Below are 19,354 nucleotides of genomic sequence, written 5' to 3' on the forward strand. Positions count from 1 at the left end.
AAGTTGTGGGGAGGAGAAGGAGGATAGCTGGCGGGTGATAGGTGGGTGGGAAGATGAAGGGCAGGAGAGGAAAGAGTCTGATAGAAGAGAGTGGACCATAGGAGAAACTTACTGTCTGACCTGATGTTCCTCCGGCACTTTGTGCGTGTTGCTCTGGATTTCCAGCATCTGCAGACTCCCTCATGCTTATGGTCTAACGATTGTTCCTGGTCATTGCCTTCTTCTGGGCAGTGACTTCAGGAAGCAGGTGACCCCAGCATTATCAATACCCTTCAGTGGTCACATAACCAGGACTTGTGATCTGTACCGGCTGCTCGTATGACCAACCACCACCTGCTCCCATGGCTTCACAGGACCCTGATCGGGGTGGGGTGGAAGGGGTGAGGGGGTCTAAGCAGTTGCTACACCTCGCCCAAGGGTGATCTGCACGCTAGCAGAGGAAAGGAGCGCCTTACACCTCCTGTGGTGGAGACGTATCTCCACCCTGCCACCCAATATTGACAAGCCCATAAGGTCATGTTATGTAGATGGATCAAAGCTTGGATGAAGAGAAATATTTTAAGGTTAATCTTGCAGTTGGAAATTAACCCTAAAGGTTAATTTGCAGGTTGAGTCTTTGGTGAGGAAGGCAAATGCAATGTTAGCATTTTGAGAGGACTACAATATAAAAGCAAGGATGTAATGTTGAGGCTTTATAAAGCACTGGTGGGGCCTCACTTGGGGCACTAAGAGCAGTTTTGGGCTCCTTATCTAAGAAAGGATGTGGTGACAATAGAGAAGGTTCAAAGGAGGCTCATGAAAATGATTCTGGAACCGAAAGGCTCATCATATGCTGGGTGACTCTGGGCCATACTCACTGGAATTCTGAATGGGGGGGGGGGCGATCTCATTGAAACCTTTCAAATGTTGAACAGCCTCAACAGAGCGGAAGTGGAGAGGCTGTCTTCAATGGTGCTAGAGTCTAAGGCCAGAGGTCACAGTCTCAGAATAGAGGAGTGTCCTTTTAGAAAGGAGATGAGGAGGAATTTCTCTAACCAGAGGCTGGTGAATCTGTGGAATTCATTCCCACAGGTGGCAGTGGAGACTAAGTCATTGGCAGAAGTTGATAAGATTCTTGATTGATCAGGGCATGAAGGGGTACGGGTAGAAGGCAGAAGATTGGAGCTGAGAGGGAAAATAGATCAGCCATGATGAAATGGTGGGCCAAATGACCTAATTCTGCTCCTTTATCTTACGGTCTTATTATTTTTCTTTCACCCACGTGTGTATCTAAACCCCTGATGTATCTCCTAGGCAGTGTATTCCAGCCATCCACTACCGCCCTGTGTAAAAATAAACTGACCCGACACCCAAAGACACCATAAGAGACGCCATAGGAAGGTGCTTGCTGCCCACTCGATGCCTCTTATCGCCTTATACACATTCCATCAAGTCACCCGGCCTGTCTTACATTGCAGCAACTGAAGTCCTTTTTGTTATGATCTGGAGAGTTTGCCTCCTGAGAATAGGTTGAGTGAACTCGGGCTTTTCCCTTTGGAGCAAAGGAGGATGAAAGGTGACTTTGTAGTGGAGTACAAGATGATGAGAGCTATTGGTCAGCCAGAGACTTTTTCTCGGGGCGGACATGGCTAATACGAGGGGGTTTAATGTTGAGGTGATTGGAGAATAGTATAGGGGGGCTATTGGAGGTAAGTATTTTACACAAAGAGTGGCGAGTACTTGGAACGGCCAGGAATGGCGGTAGGGGCAGACTGGTGACATTTGAGAAATTCTTAGAAGATAGTATGGAGGAAAGGGTTAAATTGATCTCGGAGTAGGTTAAAAGATAGCACAAAATCGTGGGCCGAAAGGCCCGTGTTAACAGAAGTTATGTGGGGCCAGTTCGAATGAGTTGGCGTTTTTCCTGAACGTTGCCGACGGAGCGGGAGGACATTTGGGAGGTTTGTGGCGAGTTTAAATCTAAAAGTAAAATATAAAAGTGGGAACCTGATGAGAAAAGAACATTTAATTAGGTTCGCCTCGGAGGGCTGCGCTGATACCGGAGGAGGACGGTGGCGAATGTGCTGACGCCGTTCTCACGCCCAGCCATGGAGGCAGTCGGCAGGGGGCGGACGTTTGGGAGGTTTGGCGGCGTCTCGGATCCTCCAATCGAAAGTGCGGAGTGTAAATATAAAACTCAAGATTTAAGCCTAAATATAAAAATTCAAAATGATATTCTGATAAAAAATATATTTAATATTTTCTGGAGGCTGGCGTGGATTGGCTATGCTGAGGGAGAAAGTGTCAAATGTGCTGACGCCGTTCTCCCTTTCTTCTTCTCTCTCGAACATGGCGGCCATCAGCCAGCTGCCGCCTGGCTTCGTCTCACTCCGTTCCGAGTCTCTCGGTCCTGCCGCCTCGCCACACCGGCGCCGGCGCCTCAACAAGAATAAGAAGAAGAACTGGAACAAGCACAGCGATGTGAAGGAAGTAGAGGAGTTCTTGGAGGACGTGCGGCTCCAGGAGAGGACGGTGGGGTGAGTGCTCGGGGAGGGGGTGGCGAAGGTAATGGTGGGAGCGTGGACAGTGCAGGCTCTTCGGCCCACATTGTTGTGTTGATCCTTTAAATGCATTCTAATCCATCCTTGCTACATAACCCACCATTCATGTGCCTATCTTAAGAGTTTATTAAATGTCCCCATTGAATCCGCCCAGAGTCAAAAGTAACTTTTATTATCAAAGCACATGTTTGTCACCACATACAACCCTGACATTCATTTTCCTGCGGGCATACTCAACAAATCTGTAGAACAGTAACTATAGCAGGATCAGTGAGATATTAACCAGTGTGCAGAAGACAACAAACTGCATATGCAAATATAAATAAATAGGAGGCAGTGGTTGTAGATGGAGAATATTCTGCCTGGAAGTTGGTGACCAGTGGTCGGGGGTCAGAGCTTGGTCTTTCCTCCAGTTAGTGGCCTTTTGTCGCCCTGTGTTGGTCCCTGACCTCCCTTCACCCTCCCGTTCCCTGTCCTCCTCACTGATCCTTGTCCTCCACTTCACCCTCTCTAGTCCCCTGTTATCCATCCTCTCCCTCCCTTTCTACTGGCTTAACTACCATATCCTGTCCTCCTCCTCCTCCCCCCTCAGCATCTACAATCCCAAGCACCCTGTCCACTCTCCATATCTTCTGTTCTCCCCTTTCCCCCTCCTGTATTTCTCTGTTCCTCTTTGCCTCAGCCTTAACTCCACACTTACACATATAATTGAATTGACTTTATTTCTTACACCCTGCACATTTGTGAGGAGTAGAAATCTTTCCATTGCATCTCTGTCTAAATGTGCAATGTTCAACCATAGTAATTTATACAAACATGATAAATAGGACAGTAAATGTAACATAGAAATACACTCAAATCAGTGAGAGTTAATCAGTCTGATGGCCTGGTGGAAGAAGCTGTCCCAGAGCCTGTTGGTCCTGGCTTTTATGCTGCGGTACTGCTCCCGCATGGTAGCAGCTGGAATAGACTGTGGTTGGGGTGACTCGGGTCCCCAATAATCCTTCAGGCCCTTTTTTTCATAGCTGTCTTTGTAAATGTCCTGAATCATGGGAAGTTCATAATTACAGGGCTGTCCGCACCACTCGCAGCAGAATCTTGCGATTAAGGGAGGTACAGTTCCCATACCAGGCAGTGATGCAGCCAGTCAGGATGCTCTCAATTGTGCCCCTGTAGAAAGTTTTTAAGGATTTGAAGGCCCACACCAAACTTCCTCAACCATCTGAGGTGAAAGAGATTCTGTTATACCTTTTTCACCACACAGCTGGAGTGCCCAGACTATGTGAGGTCCTCAGTGATGTGGATGCTGAGGAACTTAAAGCTGTTTAGCCTCTCAACCCCAGATACGTTGATGTCAATAGGGATCAGCCTGTCTCCATTCCTCCTGTAATCCATAACCAGCTCCTTTGTTTTTGTGACATTGAGGGAGAGGTGGTTTTCTTGACACCATTGTGTCAGAGAGATAACTTCTTCCCTGTAGGCCACCTTGTTATAGTTTGAGATTAGGCCAATCAACGTAGTGTCCTCGGCAAATTTAATTAGCAGATCAGAGCTGTGAGTGGCAACACAGTCATGGGTGTACAGGGAGTAAAGGAGGGGACTCAGTACACAGCCCTGAGGAGCTCCTTTGTTGGGAGTCAGAGGGGTGGAGGTGAGGGAGCCCACTCTTACCATCTGCTGGAGATCTGACAGGAAGTCCAGGGTCCAGGAGCACAAGGCAGGGTGAAGGCCGAGGCCTCTGAGCTTCCTGTCGAGCCTGGATGGAACTATGGTGTTGAATGCTGAACTGTATTCCCAGAACAGCATTCTCACATGAGCATCTTTCTTCTCCAGATGTGTAAGGACGGTATGTAGAGCTGTGGCTATTGCGTCATCTGTCGATCGGTTGTGTCGGTAGGCAAATTGTAGGGGGTCAGATTGGGTGGTGGCGTGCTGCAGATGTAGTCCTGGACCAGCATCTCAAAGCACTTGCTTATTATTGAGGTGAGTGTGACAGTACACCAGTTGTTCAGGCATGTTACCAGGGTCTTTTTTGGTACAGGGACAATGGTGGATGATTTGAAGCAAGAGGGCACTCTGCACTGGGAGAGGGAGAGATTAAAAATGTCAGTAAGCACACCTGCCCTTTGTGTTGTGCACATCCTGAGTACCCACCCTGGGATGTCGTCCGTCCCACAGCCTTGCGACTGTCCACTCGTTGGAAACATCTGCGTACCTCAGCCTCCGGGATGACCAGGTTGCAGGTTGTAGTGGTGACTTTCCGCGGTCTTAGAGTAGCTACTAGAATCTTGAACAACAAAGAATCTGCTGGAGGAACTCAGTGGGAGGAGCATTGTTTGAGAACCCTCCCATCTGACATGCAATCTCTTTGACACTTTACCATCAGGCAGGAGGCACTGTAGGACAAGGACGGTTAGGATGAGAAACCCCAGGCTTTGAGACTACTGAATGTGTTGGAATTCATTGCCACGGACAGCTGTGGCCAAGTCATTGGGCATGTTTAAAGTGAAGGATGATAGGTTCTTGACTAGTCAGGGTGTCAAAGTTGTGAGGAGAAAACAGAGGAATGAGGTTGAAAGGGATAATAAATCAGCCATGATGGAATGGTGAAGCGGACTGAATGGCCTAATTCTGCTCCTGTCTTCTGATGTCTGACTTGCCGAGTTCCTCCAGCAGTTTGTGCCTATGTAACACTGGGGTGCCAGATGCTAGAGCATTCTGAACTTGTACAGATTTGTCAATGTACCACATAGGTATGGGACTGAGTGGAGGTCTGCTTCCTGTAGGTCTCTTAATGTGGTTATAGTACTGCTGGTAATATGTGATGGAGTGGAGATACAGCTCTACCACAGGTGTAAGGTGCTCCTTCCCCGTTCAAGCCTGCAGGTCACCCTTGGATCTCACTGTAGATCTCTGCTGGAGCTGACTTTGCATGCTGAGACAGGCATGTTTCTATCTCACTGGAGGTATGAGGCCTGCCAGTTACCCTCACCTGGTTTAGCCCACCTGTCGAAGTGTGGCCGCTGTCACATGCGGACAGCTACCTGGAGCCACAGGTGAGAGTCGAGTGTCCAGAGGACACCAAAGGTGAGTGAGCTGCCCTGGAATGGACACGACATGCCCCTTCACCCGCGGCGCTTTCCGTCCCTGGACACCCCATACTGTACATCCAAACAAAACAATGTTTCTGCGGGCCACAATGTATCTACAGAACATGCATTACACACAGCACATAAAACAATACATTACCACAAATAATCTAACAATATGTAAGTGGTGCGCAGCACAGGTAAACAGTAAGCAACTTGCTGTCCCAGTGACGAGACCTCGGTGGTGGCAGGGTATTCGTTAGTCTCACAGCCTGAGGGAAGAAGCTGTTACGCAGTCTGGCGGTCCTAGTCGTGATCCACTTGTACCTTCTTCCTTATGTTAGTGGGTCAAAGAGATTCACAGCACATTTATTATCAAAGTCTATGCAGTATACAACCCTGAGATTCGCCTCCCCCATAGACTGCCGTGAAACAAAGAAAACCATGGAACTTATTAAAAAAAAATCGAGCCCCTAACATGCAAAATAAAGAACAAATTGCGTAAAAGACAAAATAAAAAACACAGAACATAAAAGGTCAAACAGTTTAGGAATGTTCAGTTCAATCTAACGCTGTGTTGTCTGTTGACTGCAGGCCACAGAGCCTGTCCACCCCGATCAAACGCACAAAATAGCAACAAAAGAGGAACAACCAGAAACAGATCAAAGCATAAAATACAGAGTCCAATCCACAAACCACGTCAATTAAACCTTGTCCAACACACACGACTGCAGCACCTTCCTTGGACAGCAAATGAGAGGGGGAGAGACAGAGAGGTCTGTTGCTCAATTGTAACAAAATTTGCCTGTTCCTAAACTCCAACCCTCTTGTACTGAAGAGAAACATGCCTCTGGCCTTCCTAACTACTTGCATCTGACTGCTAATGTTATATCATTTCTTCAGAAAGTGTAGTATTAGTTGAGACATGTTTAACCCAGGCATTCACCTGTGATGGTCCTAGCCAGCTACGAACTCTCCCTCTACATATGTATGCAAGGTCATTTCTGTCATTGTATTGGAGTTCTAATGTATGTACCACCAGTGGCCAATTATAAGCAAACATCCACGAAACTGCACAATGTTGCCTGCTGGCAAGAAACAGCCCATCCCAGCGCATTTCAAATTATAGTCAGTCACTTCAAACCAGACCTGTTTGAAGGAAACCCTGCCCAATTATTACCAGCATGTAACCTGTTGCACCAGAGGTCCCAACTCTTTGCTACACCATGATAAGGAATGCTTGCTATTCCTTCCCAAGACCGCATTTTGGCAAGTTGGATCATTTGACTGTACTCCTACCTCCTGCATTCAGACAGCCTAAAGGACAAGGCTCCAGAGATCAAGACAACAAAAAGGTGTTTGTGGGAGGCAGAGGAATGGTTACAGGATTGCCTTGAGTCAGTGGACTAGGCCGTGTTCAAGAACTCATCTGAGGACCTGAATGACTACCAATAACAGACTTTATTAAAGCTGCTGTGAATGAGTGTGTCCCCTCGAAATCGTTCAGGATTTACCCCGATCAGAAGTGCTGGATGAACATTGAAATGTAGAATTTGCTGAGAGCCAGATCAGAGGCATTCAAGTCTGGAGATCAGGAATCTTACAAGAGGGGCAGGTATGATCCCTGGAAAGCCCTCTCACAGGGGAAGTAGAGATTCCATACTAGACTGGAATCAATGAGGAATACTTGACAGCTGTGGCAGGGTTTGAATGCCATAGCCTCCTACAAAGTTAAATCTCTTGCGACAAAGGGGACAGCAGAGCTTCACTTCCAGATGAGCTCAATGCCTTCTATACTCACTTTGACCCCCAGAACAGTGGGGAGTCATTGCGTATACTTATGTCTCCTGATGATCCTTTGGTCTCAGTATCTAGATGGCGTGTGGGCTGCCTTCAAGAGAGCAAATCCAAGGAAAGAATCCAGTCTGTATGGAGTTCCTAGCCAAGTACTGAAGACCTGTGCTGACCAGCTGGCTGGTGTTTTGACAGATATCTTCAACCTCTCGCTCCAGCAATTTGTTGTACCCACCTGCTTCAAGCAGGCTTCAATTATACTGGTGCAGATGCTATCTCATTGGCTCTTCACACAACCCTGGGACATCTTTTCAGCAAAGATGTCCAGATGTGGAAGTGAAGCTGTTTATTGACTATGCCTCAGCATTTAATATCATCGTCCCCTCAAAACTTAATTGGTAAGCTATACCGGGGTCTCAATACCCCAGTCAGTTTGGATTGGCAAAAACATCTCCACAACCTCCATCAGCACACGAGAACCACAGGTATGTGTACCTACCCCCCTGCTCTACTTGCTTTACACCTTTGACTGTGTGGCTAAGTACAGCTCCAACACCAGATTCAAGTTTGCTGATGACACCACTGCTGTGGGCTGTATCAAAGGTGGTGATGAATCAGCATTCAGGAGGGAGATTGAAAACTTGGTTGAGTGGTGTAATAACAACAACCTCTCACTCAATGTCAGTAAGACCAAGGAACTGATTGTAAACCTCAGGAGAGGGAAACCAGAAGTCCATGGACCAGTAATCATCAGAAGATCAGAAGTGGAGAGGGTCAGCAATTTTGAATTTCTGGGTGTCACTATCTCAGAAGACCTGTCCTGGAACTGTAATTAAATACAATTGTGAAGAAAGCATAATAGTGTCTCTACTTAGGAATCTATGGAGATTGGCACGTCCTCAGAAATGCTGGCAATTTTCTATAGATGTATCCTGGAAAGTGTGCTGACTGACTGCATCATCGTGTGTTCTGGGAACACCAATACCTTTGAGTGGATTTGGCCCAGTATATCACGGGTAAAACCCACTGAACCATTGAGCGCAACTACATGAAATGTTGTTGTAGAAGAGCAGCATCCATCATCAAAGATCCTCACCACAAAGGCCTTGCTCTCTTCTCACTGCTGCCATTAGGTAGAAGGTACAAGTGCCTCGGGACTTGCATCATTAGGTTCGGTAACAGTTACTACCTCTCAACCATAAGGCTCTTGAACAAAAGGCGATAACTACACTCATCTATTTCTGGTGTTCCCACAACCGATAGTCTCACTTTAAGGGATCTCTATCCTGTTATTTCCTGCTTGTTATTTATTGCTATTTACTTATAACAGTATTTGAAAAGTTTGTTGTCCCTTGATCCAGTTTACATTTACTGGTCTATAGATTTGCTAAGTATGCTTGCTGAAAAAGAATCTGGTGACATATAGTACTCTGATAGTAAATTATACTTTGAACCTTGAACTGGGAGACCCATTGTGAAGCCTTCAGTTGTGATTTCAGCCCTCAACAAATTGTAAATATTGACGTAGGTGTGTAACCTACTGTTCAATCTTTGTGTTGCATTGAGTGAAATAGTTTTCTTGTACTCTGGTTTTGGATTGTCTAACGGAAGGAACTCTGCTTATTTCCAGAGGTCTTGTGTCTGAAAAGACAGATGACAGCCTGTACTTCGTTGACACAGGAAATGAAAAGAAAGGTGAGAACTGTGTTCTGTCAGAGAGAGAAATGCCCTGGACATCAGACTGCATCTTCACTGCCTGAAGCCAATACTGAATTTATCCTTCTCCAGCCCTTCATCTCTTTCACCAATCAACTTCCCAGCCCTTTACTTCACCCTTTCCACCCTGTCCCAGTGTAACACTTACCCAACAGGCTGGTACGTGTCTAGGGGAAAGGAGATCCAGCCACTCACCAACCCCGCCTCCCGTACACGCAGGTGCTGTGAGAGTCAAGTATATCAAACTCACACCAAATACCGTTATGGAATACACTTTAAAGATTTTACTGAAACTAAAAGAGTACTATGCAATACAGCATATATGAAGGAAAAGAAAATAAAGTAAAAGGCGCCAACTTATCAAAGTTCAGTCAGTTTAGTGCACATCGTCGGAGCTCAACCATCGAACCATTCAACCCCTCGTCACTTTCCTCCGATTTCCACGTCCTCGCACCTGGGACCACCCCGGTGGTCGACCGAGCAGTGCAGCGCACGTCCACCTTCCTCGGCGTCTCCTTCTCCCTCCCCTGAAAAGACCGTGAAACCCCCAAGCTCCCAGCCTCACAAGACAAAATAACATTCCCCATTGGTTAAAAAATGAATACAATCCCCATATCAGCAAATCCAAAGCTAAACAACTGTGACAGAAAACACTTATCAAACATAAAAGCATTCCAACTCTAGCAAACCAAGGAAGCCATTTTGATTAACATACACAGTACATTGTACACCAGTTTGATCTGTCACCTACCATTTTGTACTTCTTCCTTCCCTCCCCCCACCTTCTTGATCTGACTTCTCCTCTTTCTTTCCAGTCCTGATGAAGGGTTTTCCTGAAATGTTGAATTTTTCCCATTAATGCTGCCTGACCTGCTGAGCTCCTCCAGCATTTTGTGTGTATTACTCTGGATTTCCAGCATCTGCAGAGTCTCTTGTGTTTCTGAATTTATTCTATTTTATTTAAGAGCTACATGGGTAATGGGGTGGAGATGTGTATCTACCAAAGGAGGTGTAAGGCACTCCTTTCCTCTGCTTGGCATATCTTAAATGTCCTTAATGTATCTACCTCCACCACCACCTCTGGCAGGGCTTTACCACTCTCTGACATCCCCCTTATACTTTCCTTGAATCACCTTTATTTATTATGCCTTTATTTATATATTTACTTACTGAATGACTGACTTACATTCATGGTGGAGATATATCACTACCAAAGGAGGTGTAAGGTGCTCCTTCCCTCCACTAACCTGCAAGTCACCCTTGAGCAAGGTGTAGCACCTGCTTGCACCCTCTCCTTCTCTCCGCCCCGATGCCAGGCAGACAATCTCTGAAGAGTATTGATAATGGCTGAGGTGTTGGGGGGGTAGGGGGGTCACCTGTCTTGGAAAGACACTTTCCAGAAGAAAAATTTGCCAAGAACAATCATGGCCTTGGAAAGACCATGATCGCCAAAGTCATATGACATGGTATGTAACAAATTAACATATTAGCCATTTTTGGCTTTGGAAAAAGTCTGGTCCTCTAACCTATCATGTTGCCCCTCAGCTACATTGCCTCAGACCTTGTCCACTCTAATCCAGGCAGCATCGTGGTGACCCTCTCCGGTACCCTGTCCAAAGCCCCCAATGTTTAAATTGAGTAGTGCAAAACAGAAGTGAGGTCATGTTCATGGGCTTCATGTCTATTCAGAAACCGGATGGCAAAGGGGAAGGAGCTGCTCCTGAATCATTGAGTGTATGCATTCAGGCTTCTGTACCTCCTTCCTGATGGTAGCAATGTGAAGAGGGCATGTCCTGGGTGATGGGGTCCTTAATGATAAGTGCCACCTTTTTGAGGCATCGCTTCTTGAGAATGTCCTCAATACAAGTGCCCATGATGGAGCTGACTGAGTTTAGAGCTTTCTGCAACTTCGATCCTGTGCAGTAGTCCCACCCTGTACCAGACGGAGATGCAGCCAGTTAGTGTCAAAGTTTCATACAGCTGAAACTTGACTTCCCAACTTCTATATTCACTGCCCTGACTCATAAAGGATAAAGGCTGTGTGCCCTCTTTACCACCCAAAGCAGTTGACTCTTTCAGGGAGCTATGGACTTGCAGAGAACATGGCTTCAGACCCCAATTGGCTTGCCTCCCACCCCCTGTCTAGGACCCCCGGATTCTAAACTCATGGCCCGGTGAAGCGCTGATGTGCATGAAGGACAGCACCAAGGCAATGATGGGCCAAAGGGCCTATTTCTCCTATGTCTGATGGTGGTGGCACATTAAATCCTGGCTTTGCTCCCTCAAAGGAAGAGTGTATGGGAGAGAAAAAGATCCAGGCTTGAGAGAGGAATTAGGTTGACTCTTGGGAAAAATGGGTTGATATTCTTGGCAAGTTTTTTTTATATAAACGTGATTCTGTGGGTGCTGGAAGTCAGGGATAACATATACACAAAGTACTGGAGGAACTCAGCAGGTCAGGCAGTGTCTGTGGAGGAGAATAAACATACGATGTTTTGGGATAAGACTCTTAATCAGGAATGGAAAGGAAGGGGGAAGATGTCAGAATAAGATGATGATGTAGAAGGGAAGGAGTACAAGCCAGCAGGTGATGGGTGATGCCAGGTGAGGAGGAAGGTGGTGAAGGAGGAAGCTGAGAGGTGATGGGTGGAAGAGGTAAAGGGCTGAAACAGGAATCTGGTAGGAGAGTTCACCATGGGAGAAAGGGAAGGAGGATGGGAACCAGAGGGAGGGAAGTGATGGACAGATAAGGAGAAGGGAAGGGAGCCAGTCACGAGACTGGAGATAGGCACATAATAAGTACAAGAGATTCTGCAGATGCTGGAATCTAGAGCAACACACACAAAGTGCTGTAGGAACTCAGCAGGTCAGGCAGCGTCTGTGGAGAGGAATAAACAGTTGATGTTTCAGGCCAAGATTTTTCATCGGGACTGGGAAGGAAGAGGGATAAGTATAGGATGGGGGAAGGATTTTTTTGTAACTTTCTGTATGCATGGACAATAATGCTTTATTTTTGTTTAATAGATCTTGTCCACAATAAAGGAAAACTGAAACCCCTGTGGGTTGATCTCGTTCTGCAGTCAGACTCCAAAGTAGCACCTCCGAAAAAGTGAGTTTGTGAAACGTTCCGCTATTCAATTTCCACAAATGCAGTTCTCTACTGGAAGTGAAACAGAAAAAAATCCATGCAGAGTCATGAGGCATTCTAGACCCAAGAAATTCTGCAGATGATGGAAATCCAGAAAATGCTGAGGATCTCAGCAGGTCAGGTAGCGCCTGTGGAGAGGAACAGTGTGCCTGGGTATCGTAGTGTTTAGCACGATGCTTTAGAAGTGCAGGCGACCCAAGTTCAATTCCCTCCACTCTTGTAAGAAGTTTGTACGTTCTTCCCGTGACTGCGTGGGTTTCCTCCGGGTGTTCAGGTTTCTTCCCACAGTCCAAAGATGTACCGTTTGGTAGGTTATTTGGTCATTGTAAATTGTCGCGTAATAAGGCTGGGATTGCTGGGCAGTGCTTCTTGAAGGGCCTATTCTGCGCTGTAGCTCAATAAACAAGACAAACCGTAAACATTTTGGGCTGAAACCCTTCATCAGGACGGGAAAGGAAGGGGGCAGAAGGCAGGGAGAGGGAGAGGAGTACAAGATGGCAGCAGATATGTGAGAGGGAAGGTTGGTGGGTGGGGGAGGGGGATGAAGTAAGAAACTGGGAAGTGATAGGTGGAAGAGGTAAAGGCTTGAATAAGAAGAAATCTGATATGAGAGGAGAGTGAATCATGGGAAAAAGGGAAGGAGGAGGAGGACCAGAGGGAGGTGATGGGCGAGTGAGGAGAATAGAAGAGGATAGGGGAGTGTAGGGAGAGAAATTGCCAGAGGTTAGAGAATTGAATGTTCAAGTTAGAGGCTACCCAGACGAAATAAGAGGCATTGGCCTCCAACCCAAGTTTTGCTCCCAGTTTCCCAGTGGCTGCAGGCTTGTGTAGAGCACTGGGGGTATACTCCCATCATTCTGTATCAGTGAGTTACAGTTCTAGTGGATAAAGATCTCCCTGTATGACAATGAGATGGTTGTGGGTGGGACTGTGTCTATTCCTGTGAAGCTCTGGTGTCCATCACGAGACGGGGCAGATCTGTAAGGAGAAGGCCATTTGTCCCATTGAACCTGCTTCACCAAGGAAACAATCTTGACTCTCATCCAGTCTATTCTCCACAGCCCCCAGTTCCCATATTTTTCTTCATGTTTCAGTTTCCTTAATATATCAGAATCAAGTTTAATATCACTGGAATGTACTGTGTTTTTGCAGCAGCAATACATAATTAAAATATATATCAGATGCAATAAGAAGTATATAAAAAAAGTGCAAAAAAAAGTTAATGTTTATGGGTTCACTGTCCATTCAGAAATCTGATAGCAGAGGGGAGAAAACTGTTCCTAAAATGTTGAGTGTGTGTCTTCAGGCTCCTGTACCCCCTCCCTGATGGTAACAGTGGGAAAAGGGCATGTCCTGGGTGATTGGAGTCCTTAATGATGGATGCCACCTTTTTGCAGCATTGCCTTTTGAAGGTGTCGATGCTGGATAGGCTGGTGCCCATGATGGAGCTGGCTGAGTTTACAACTTTCTGCAGCTTTTTCTGATCCTGTGCATCAACCCCCTGTATACCCAACGGTGATGCAACCAGTTAGAATGCTCTCCACGGTACGTTTGTAGAAATTTGCTGGAGTATTCTGTAGCGGAGGAACACTGGGTTTAGGAGTGGTGGTAGTGTTACAGTGCTAATCAGCACAGGCTGGACAAAGTATAACCCTTGAAGATCTTATTGCTGTTACTTAATGGTATGCATGGGTTATATTCCTGTAATGGCGATTATACCTTGAGACCTGACAATATATAAAATTAATAAAATATTTGAGTAGCTGATCACTTTGGCTTTCACTACTTGGTATAGAGGCTTCAATGCACAGGATCAGGAAAAGCTGTAGAGCGTTGTAAACTCAGCCAGCTCCATCATAGGCACTAGCCACCATCAAGGTAATCTTCAAGAGGTGATGCCTCAAAAAGGCGTCCATCATTAAGGACCCCACCACCCAGGACATGTCATCTTCTCATTGCTACCATCAGGGAGGAGGTACAGAAGCCTGAAGACACACACTCAACAGTTCAGGAACAGCTTCTTCCCCTCTGCTATCAGATTTCTGAATGGACAGTGAACCCATGAACACTACCACACTGCTTTCTGTTTTCTTTTTTGCACTATTTATTTAATTTAATTTTTAAAATAATATATATATATGTATACACATATATATAATATATATGTGAATGTTTATATACGTATACTTGTACTGTGATTTACAGTTAAGTTTTGCAGTGTACTGCTGCTGCAAAACATGTAATTTCACTACATATAGCATGTCAAGGATAATAAACCTGATTCTACTCTTTAAGCACTTCGCCCGGTATAGGTAGAATAAGTGGCTTGCCTGAGATGTGATGCAAAGTAATTCTTTCCACTGTGCCTTCATAAGAATGTAGAATGTTTGTTGAGGTGTAGAATTAACAGAGCTTTGGCGATTTTGTGCGCAGGTCCAGTCCTTCACTAATTTGTTCCCAAGCTAGGGGCTGGAATTCTCTTCTCTTCTGCTTTATTCTGTTTAAAACTCAGATGTTTTATTGTAATCTTCAGCCTAACATTCCTTTTTCAAGTGAGTTGTAATTTTTTTGTATCTCCTATCCTCACCAGTATTTTAGCACATCAGATTCCAAACAGTCGGAAGCTGAGGAAGAAAGCGGACCAGGAGAAGCGTTTTGGGATTGTCCGTCGGAAAGAACGGCTGCTGTTGGCCAGGTTGAAGAGGCCTGCAGTGATAACAAAGCCCAACGCCAACAATAACCCCACCCGAGGCTTCTATGACCTTTGGTCAAACACAAGTAAGAAAGAGTTTCACAATTTTGTGTGAGCGTGTTCATTGTCTGTCTGCTACATGTGCCTTGCAAGGTTTGATCTGTTGGGGTGTATTTTGGTAGATATATGGCGAACCAATTTGCAGATCTGAATATGGATTGCAGATTAAATTTTAAATGCAGCTCGGAACCAGGAACCACTTATTGTCTGCAATTGTATATACATAAATGCAATGGACACCCCTTTGCATGAATAGGACTCAGGCGACAATAATTAACACTCAATTTGGGTGTGCTGGTGGGAAGATCCAGGTTTTTGAAACTGTTACCTGTAACTCAAAAGAACCTTTATGAGGGCATTGTAACTAGAAATTAACCTGTTACCATTGTTCTTTAACATATAAAGATGTGCTGTAATGTTGGGTCTGGGAGTCTCTGTCCCTTACCCTGTCTCGAGTGACTCCAAAGGGCTGCCAGCCTGTGTTTTTTGAATAAAAAGATTATTTCATATCTTTTATATGAAGAAACATATCCAGCTGTGTTTCTTCAATGACTTTGTTCATGTTACAACAGATCCTCTCTCAAAGCTAAGGTGCTAAGTTATACTGAGGCTACGTCCACACTAGACCGGATAATTTTGAAAACGACAGTTTCACGTAACAACAATAGGCGTCCACACCGAGCATTTTGATAATGCCTCTGTCCATATTAAAACGGGTATTTGGGCGAATCTCCTCTTACTGGGCATGTGCTGGTCACATCTACAGAAAACAAGCGACATGTTTGGTGTCGAATCTCACTGTGAAAGTGCGCATTTGTGCAGTTACAGACTAGAAAAACTTAAAAGGAAATTTCCAAATGATGGACAGCTGTTGGCTCTCACGCAGGAGGACTAAAAACTTAAAAAAAAACAAGTACTGGAGCGTATGGAGGCAACCGACAGGGAGTTCACGGACAGTATGTCCCGGCTGATGACGAACATTGAAAAACTGACTAATTCTGTTGCTTTAATAAAGCACCTTGTTAAATGTATAAAACCTGTCTGCATCAGTGTTACTTTGTATTTCCATACAATGTTACATTAGGCTGTTACACATCTATTGTCAGAGAAGTACTTGCATGAATAGGTAAACCACCTTCATATAAGCAAGGACAGAAAACAGGGCAAAGTGAGTAGACTTATTTATTCAGTAAGTTATGGGTGAGTACGTTTCTAATTTTTCTGGCTTCGGTCTCATTGTGGTCTGTTCTGAAATTGTTAGGTTGCATGGGGGGTTGTGTTCAAGAAAACAATGAAATGCTGTGCAGCCGCCACTATCTGATCCGGCACATCATGACAGTGTTTCTAGAAATCTCCAGTTACCCCGTCCACACCACTCTGCCCAATTGGTGTTTTCAAATTTACTCACTCTGGAGGGCGTTTTAGAAAAGCTCCGTTTTCAGGGGAGAAAAATGCTGTTTCAGTGTGGACGGAGGGTCAAAATGAAGGAAAAAAGCTTTGGTTACAGATTTATCCGGTTTAGTGTGGACATAGCCTGAGACTCAGTTTGTCCGTGCTCAACTGGACTGCTTTGACACTTTCTCCAGATCTTGCGCGCGTGTGCGCTGTCCCTCTCCCTCTCTCTCCCCCTCTCCCCCTCCCCTCTCTCGCCCCTCCCCTCTCTCGCCCCTCCCATCTCTCGCCCCTCCCCTCTCTCGCCCCTCCCCTCTCTCGCCCCTCCCCTCTCTCGCCCCTCCCCTCTCTCGCCCCTCCCCTCTCTCGCCCCTCCCCTCTCTCGCCCCTCCCCTCTCTCGCCCCTCCCCTCTCTCGCCCCTCCCCTCTCTCGCCCCTCCCCTCTCTCGCCCCTCCCCTCTCTCGCCCCTCCCCTCTCTCGCCCCTCCCCTCTCTCGCCCCTCCCCTCTCTCGCCCCTCCCCTCTCTCGCCCCTCCCCTCTCTCGCCCCTCCCCTCTCTCGCCCCTCCCCTCTCTCGCCCCTCCCCTCTCTCGCTCCCTCCCCTCTCTCGCCCCCTCCCCTCTCTCGCCCCCTCCCCTCTCTCGCCCCCTCCCCTCTCTCGCCCCCTCCCCTCTCTCGCCCCCTCCCCTCTCTCGCCCCCTCCCCTCTCTCGCCCCCTCCCCTCTCTCGCCCCCTCCCCTCTCTCGCCCCCTCCCCTCTCTCGCCCCCTCCCCTCTCTCTCCCCCCTCTCTCCCCCCTCTCCCTCTCTCCCCCCTCTCCCCTCTCCCCTCCCCCCTCCCCTCTTCCCCTCCTCCCCTCTCTCTCTCCTCCCCCTCTCCCCCCCCCTTGCCTACATTCACATGGCAGGTTGACCTGTTGTGGCTGTGAACTGAATAAGTGGAGAGTAACGGAGACTGGTATAAAAGGTCCTTATTTATCACAGCAAACAGGCGTTGCCTAGGAGACGCTGTCTGTAGAGTTTCCCCAAAAGTACATAAAATTTTGATGGCAGAGGGGAAGAAGTTGTCCCTAAAATGACAAAGTTCCACATCTTCAGTATATCAAAAAGGTTTTTAATTTTTTTTTAGAGGTTCTTCTTGGGCCCTTCCTCCAACTGGAGCATAGGCCATTGATAACCTTAAATCTCCATCGTCCAAAGTTCCTGGTACGGTTGGAGTTAATCAGTGTTTCTGCAATCCATTGTTTCCACTGTACAGGGGATTGGCCTATGCAGCTTCACCGGAGTCCTGTTGGCCGTTTCCACCTCCCAATGACGGGGACATAGGGTTGGACTTTGGGAGACTTTATTTAGAGATACAACACTGTAACAGGCCCTTCCCGACCCAATGAGCTGGAGTGTGGGAGGAAACCCACACTGTCATGGGGTACAAATGCCTTACGGTCAGTGGAATTAAAACCAGTGCTGTAATACCATTATGCTACCGCGCTGTCCAAAGTTTGTGCTAAATGTCAAAATCCACCTAGTTTGGAAGCTTCCTCGATCTCAGTCACAATAACTTGGTGTTGCCTGGCTTGATGTAGGCAGAGTAACATAACCCACATTGACTTGCATTTGGCAGACGCAATGAGAACATCGCACGTCAGGTTACAGACCGAGCCAGTGCTTTGTAGACTGCTCCGTTTGAGGGGTGGAGGGGATCTCATTGAAACCTGTCGAATATTGAAAGGCCATGGTAGAGTGGATGTGGTGAGGATGTTTCCTATAGTAGGGGAGTCTCGGACCAGAGGGCAAGGCCTCAGACTGGAGGGGTGTCCAATTAGAACAAAGATGGTGGTAAATCTGTGGAATTCATTGCCATAAATGGTATTGGAGGCCAGTTCATTGGGTATATTTAAAGCAGAGATTGATGGGTGTCAAAGGTTAAGGAGGGAAGGCAGGAGAACAGGTTTGATATCCATATTCATGGATAATAAATCAGCCATGATAGAATGGCGGAGCAGACTTGATGGCCTAATACTGCTCCTATGTCTTATGGTCTTTTTCCAGCATTTACTGTTTTTCTTTATGGCATGATTGTTTGTGTGCTTTTTTTTATATCATTGGAAGTAGTTTGTGTCTTAGCCTCACTCGGCTGTGTTTACCTGTGTCTTAGCCTTACTCGGCTGTGTTTACCTGTGTCTTTTGAGGTCCCCTTGACAAAGAGCTTGAAGGCAAGGAAGAATGGTTCCTGGAACAGACCAAGCAGAAAAGGCAAAAGGCAAGTGTGTGAAAGAGTCACTAAAGCTGCTTTAATGGACCAAGTTCCTACCATGGTGATAGGAGTGCCTGGTGCCTCTGTCACGAGGAAGTCAGTCATTCATTTGGAGGTCATATCCTTCCAGTCTATTTCCTGCCTCCAGTGCAATCAGCAGGATTAGAACACAGAACTTAACAGCACCATATAGACCTTTCAGCTCACGATTTGTGCGGACCTTTTAACCCTTCTCTTCTACTTAGCCCTTTACATCAGTTGTAGAACTTAGAACATTACAACACTGTACAGGCCCTTTGGCTCATGATACTAACTTACCCTAAGGTCAGTCTAGCACATGCTATTGGGAGCATGTAATAGGTAGTGGGAGCTTGTCCCGTTATCACCCCTGGCTATAACAACCAAGTCCAGCTCCTGACCTTCATGTGTGGCTGAGCTACTAAGCCCTGTGGAACCGTTTCTACTGACAGGAGAAGGGACAAAGGCGGGCTACTGGCGCTTTAAAACCAGTTGCTTTGGATGGATGGGGCTTGTCAGCCGTGGTTAGCAGCTCAACTAGGAGAAGGAAGACTCTCAAACCTTCGCTACCCAGTGGCTATACCCACTCATGGGGAAGGCTTTGTGAACCTCTTGACCATGTTTGCATACTTCTGTGCAGTGAGTTGCTGCCT

At 46.6% G+C, this 19,354-nt stretch overlaps 1 protein-coding gene across 1 annotated transcript in view; it reads left to right on the forward strand.

Annotated features, from left to right (window-relative positions):
* The first annotated feature begins 2,298 nt into the window (after nt 1-2,298).
* The window catches only part of nop53 (NOP53 ribosome biogenesis factor), a 43,599-nt gene continuing 26,543 nt past the window's right edge, over nt 2,299-19,354 (forward strand). Inside the window, exons 1-5 of the mRNA XM_059985006.1 lie at nt 2,299-2,516; nt 9,054-9,118; nt 12,164-12,248; nt 14,878-15,065; nt 18,619-18,689. Coding sequence (XP_059840989.1) covers nt 2,329-2,516; nt 9,054-9,118; nt 12,164-12,248; nt 14,878-15,065; nt 18,619-18,689 — 597 coding nt within the window. The 5' untranslated portion in view covers nt 2,299-2,328. The remainder of the gene's footprint in view (nt 2,517-9,053; nt 9,119-12,163; nt 12,249-14,877; nt 15,066-18,618; nt 18,690-19,354) is intronic.

The sequence above is a fragment of the Hypanus sabinus genome, chromosome 11, assembly GCF_030144855.1.
Source record: "Hypanus sabinus isolate sHypSab1 chromosome 11, sHypSab1.hap1, whole genome shotgun sequence".
NCBI lineage: Eukaryota > Metazoa > Chordata > Chondrichthyes > Myliobatiformes > Dasyatidae > Hypanus > Hypanus sabinus.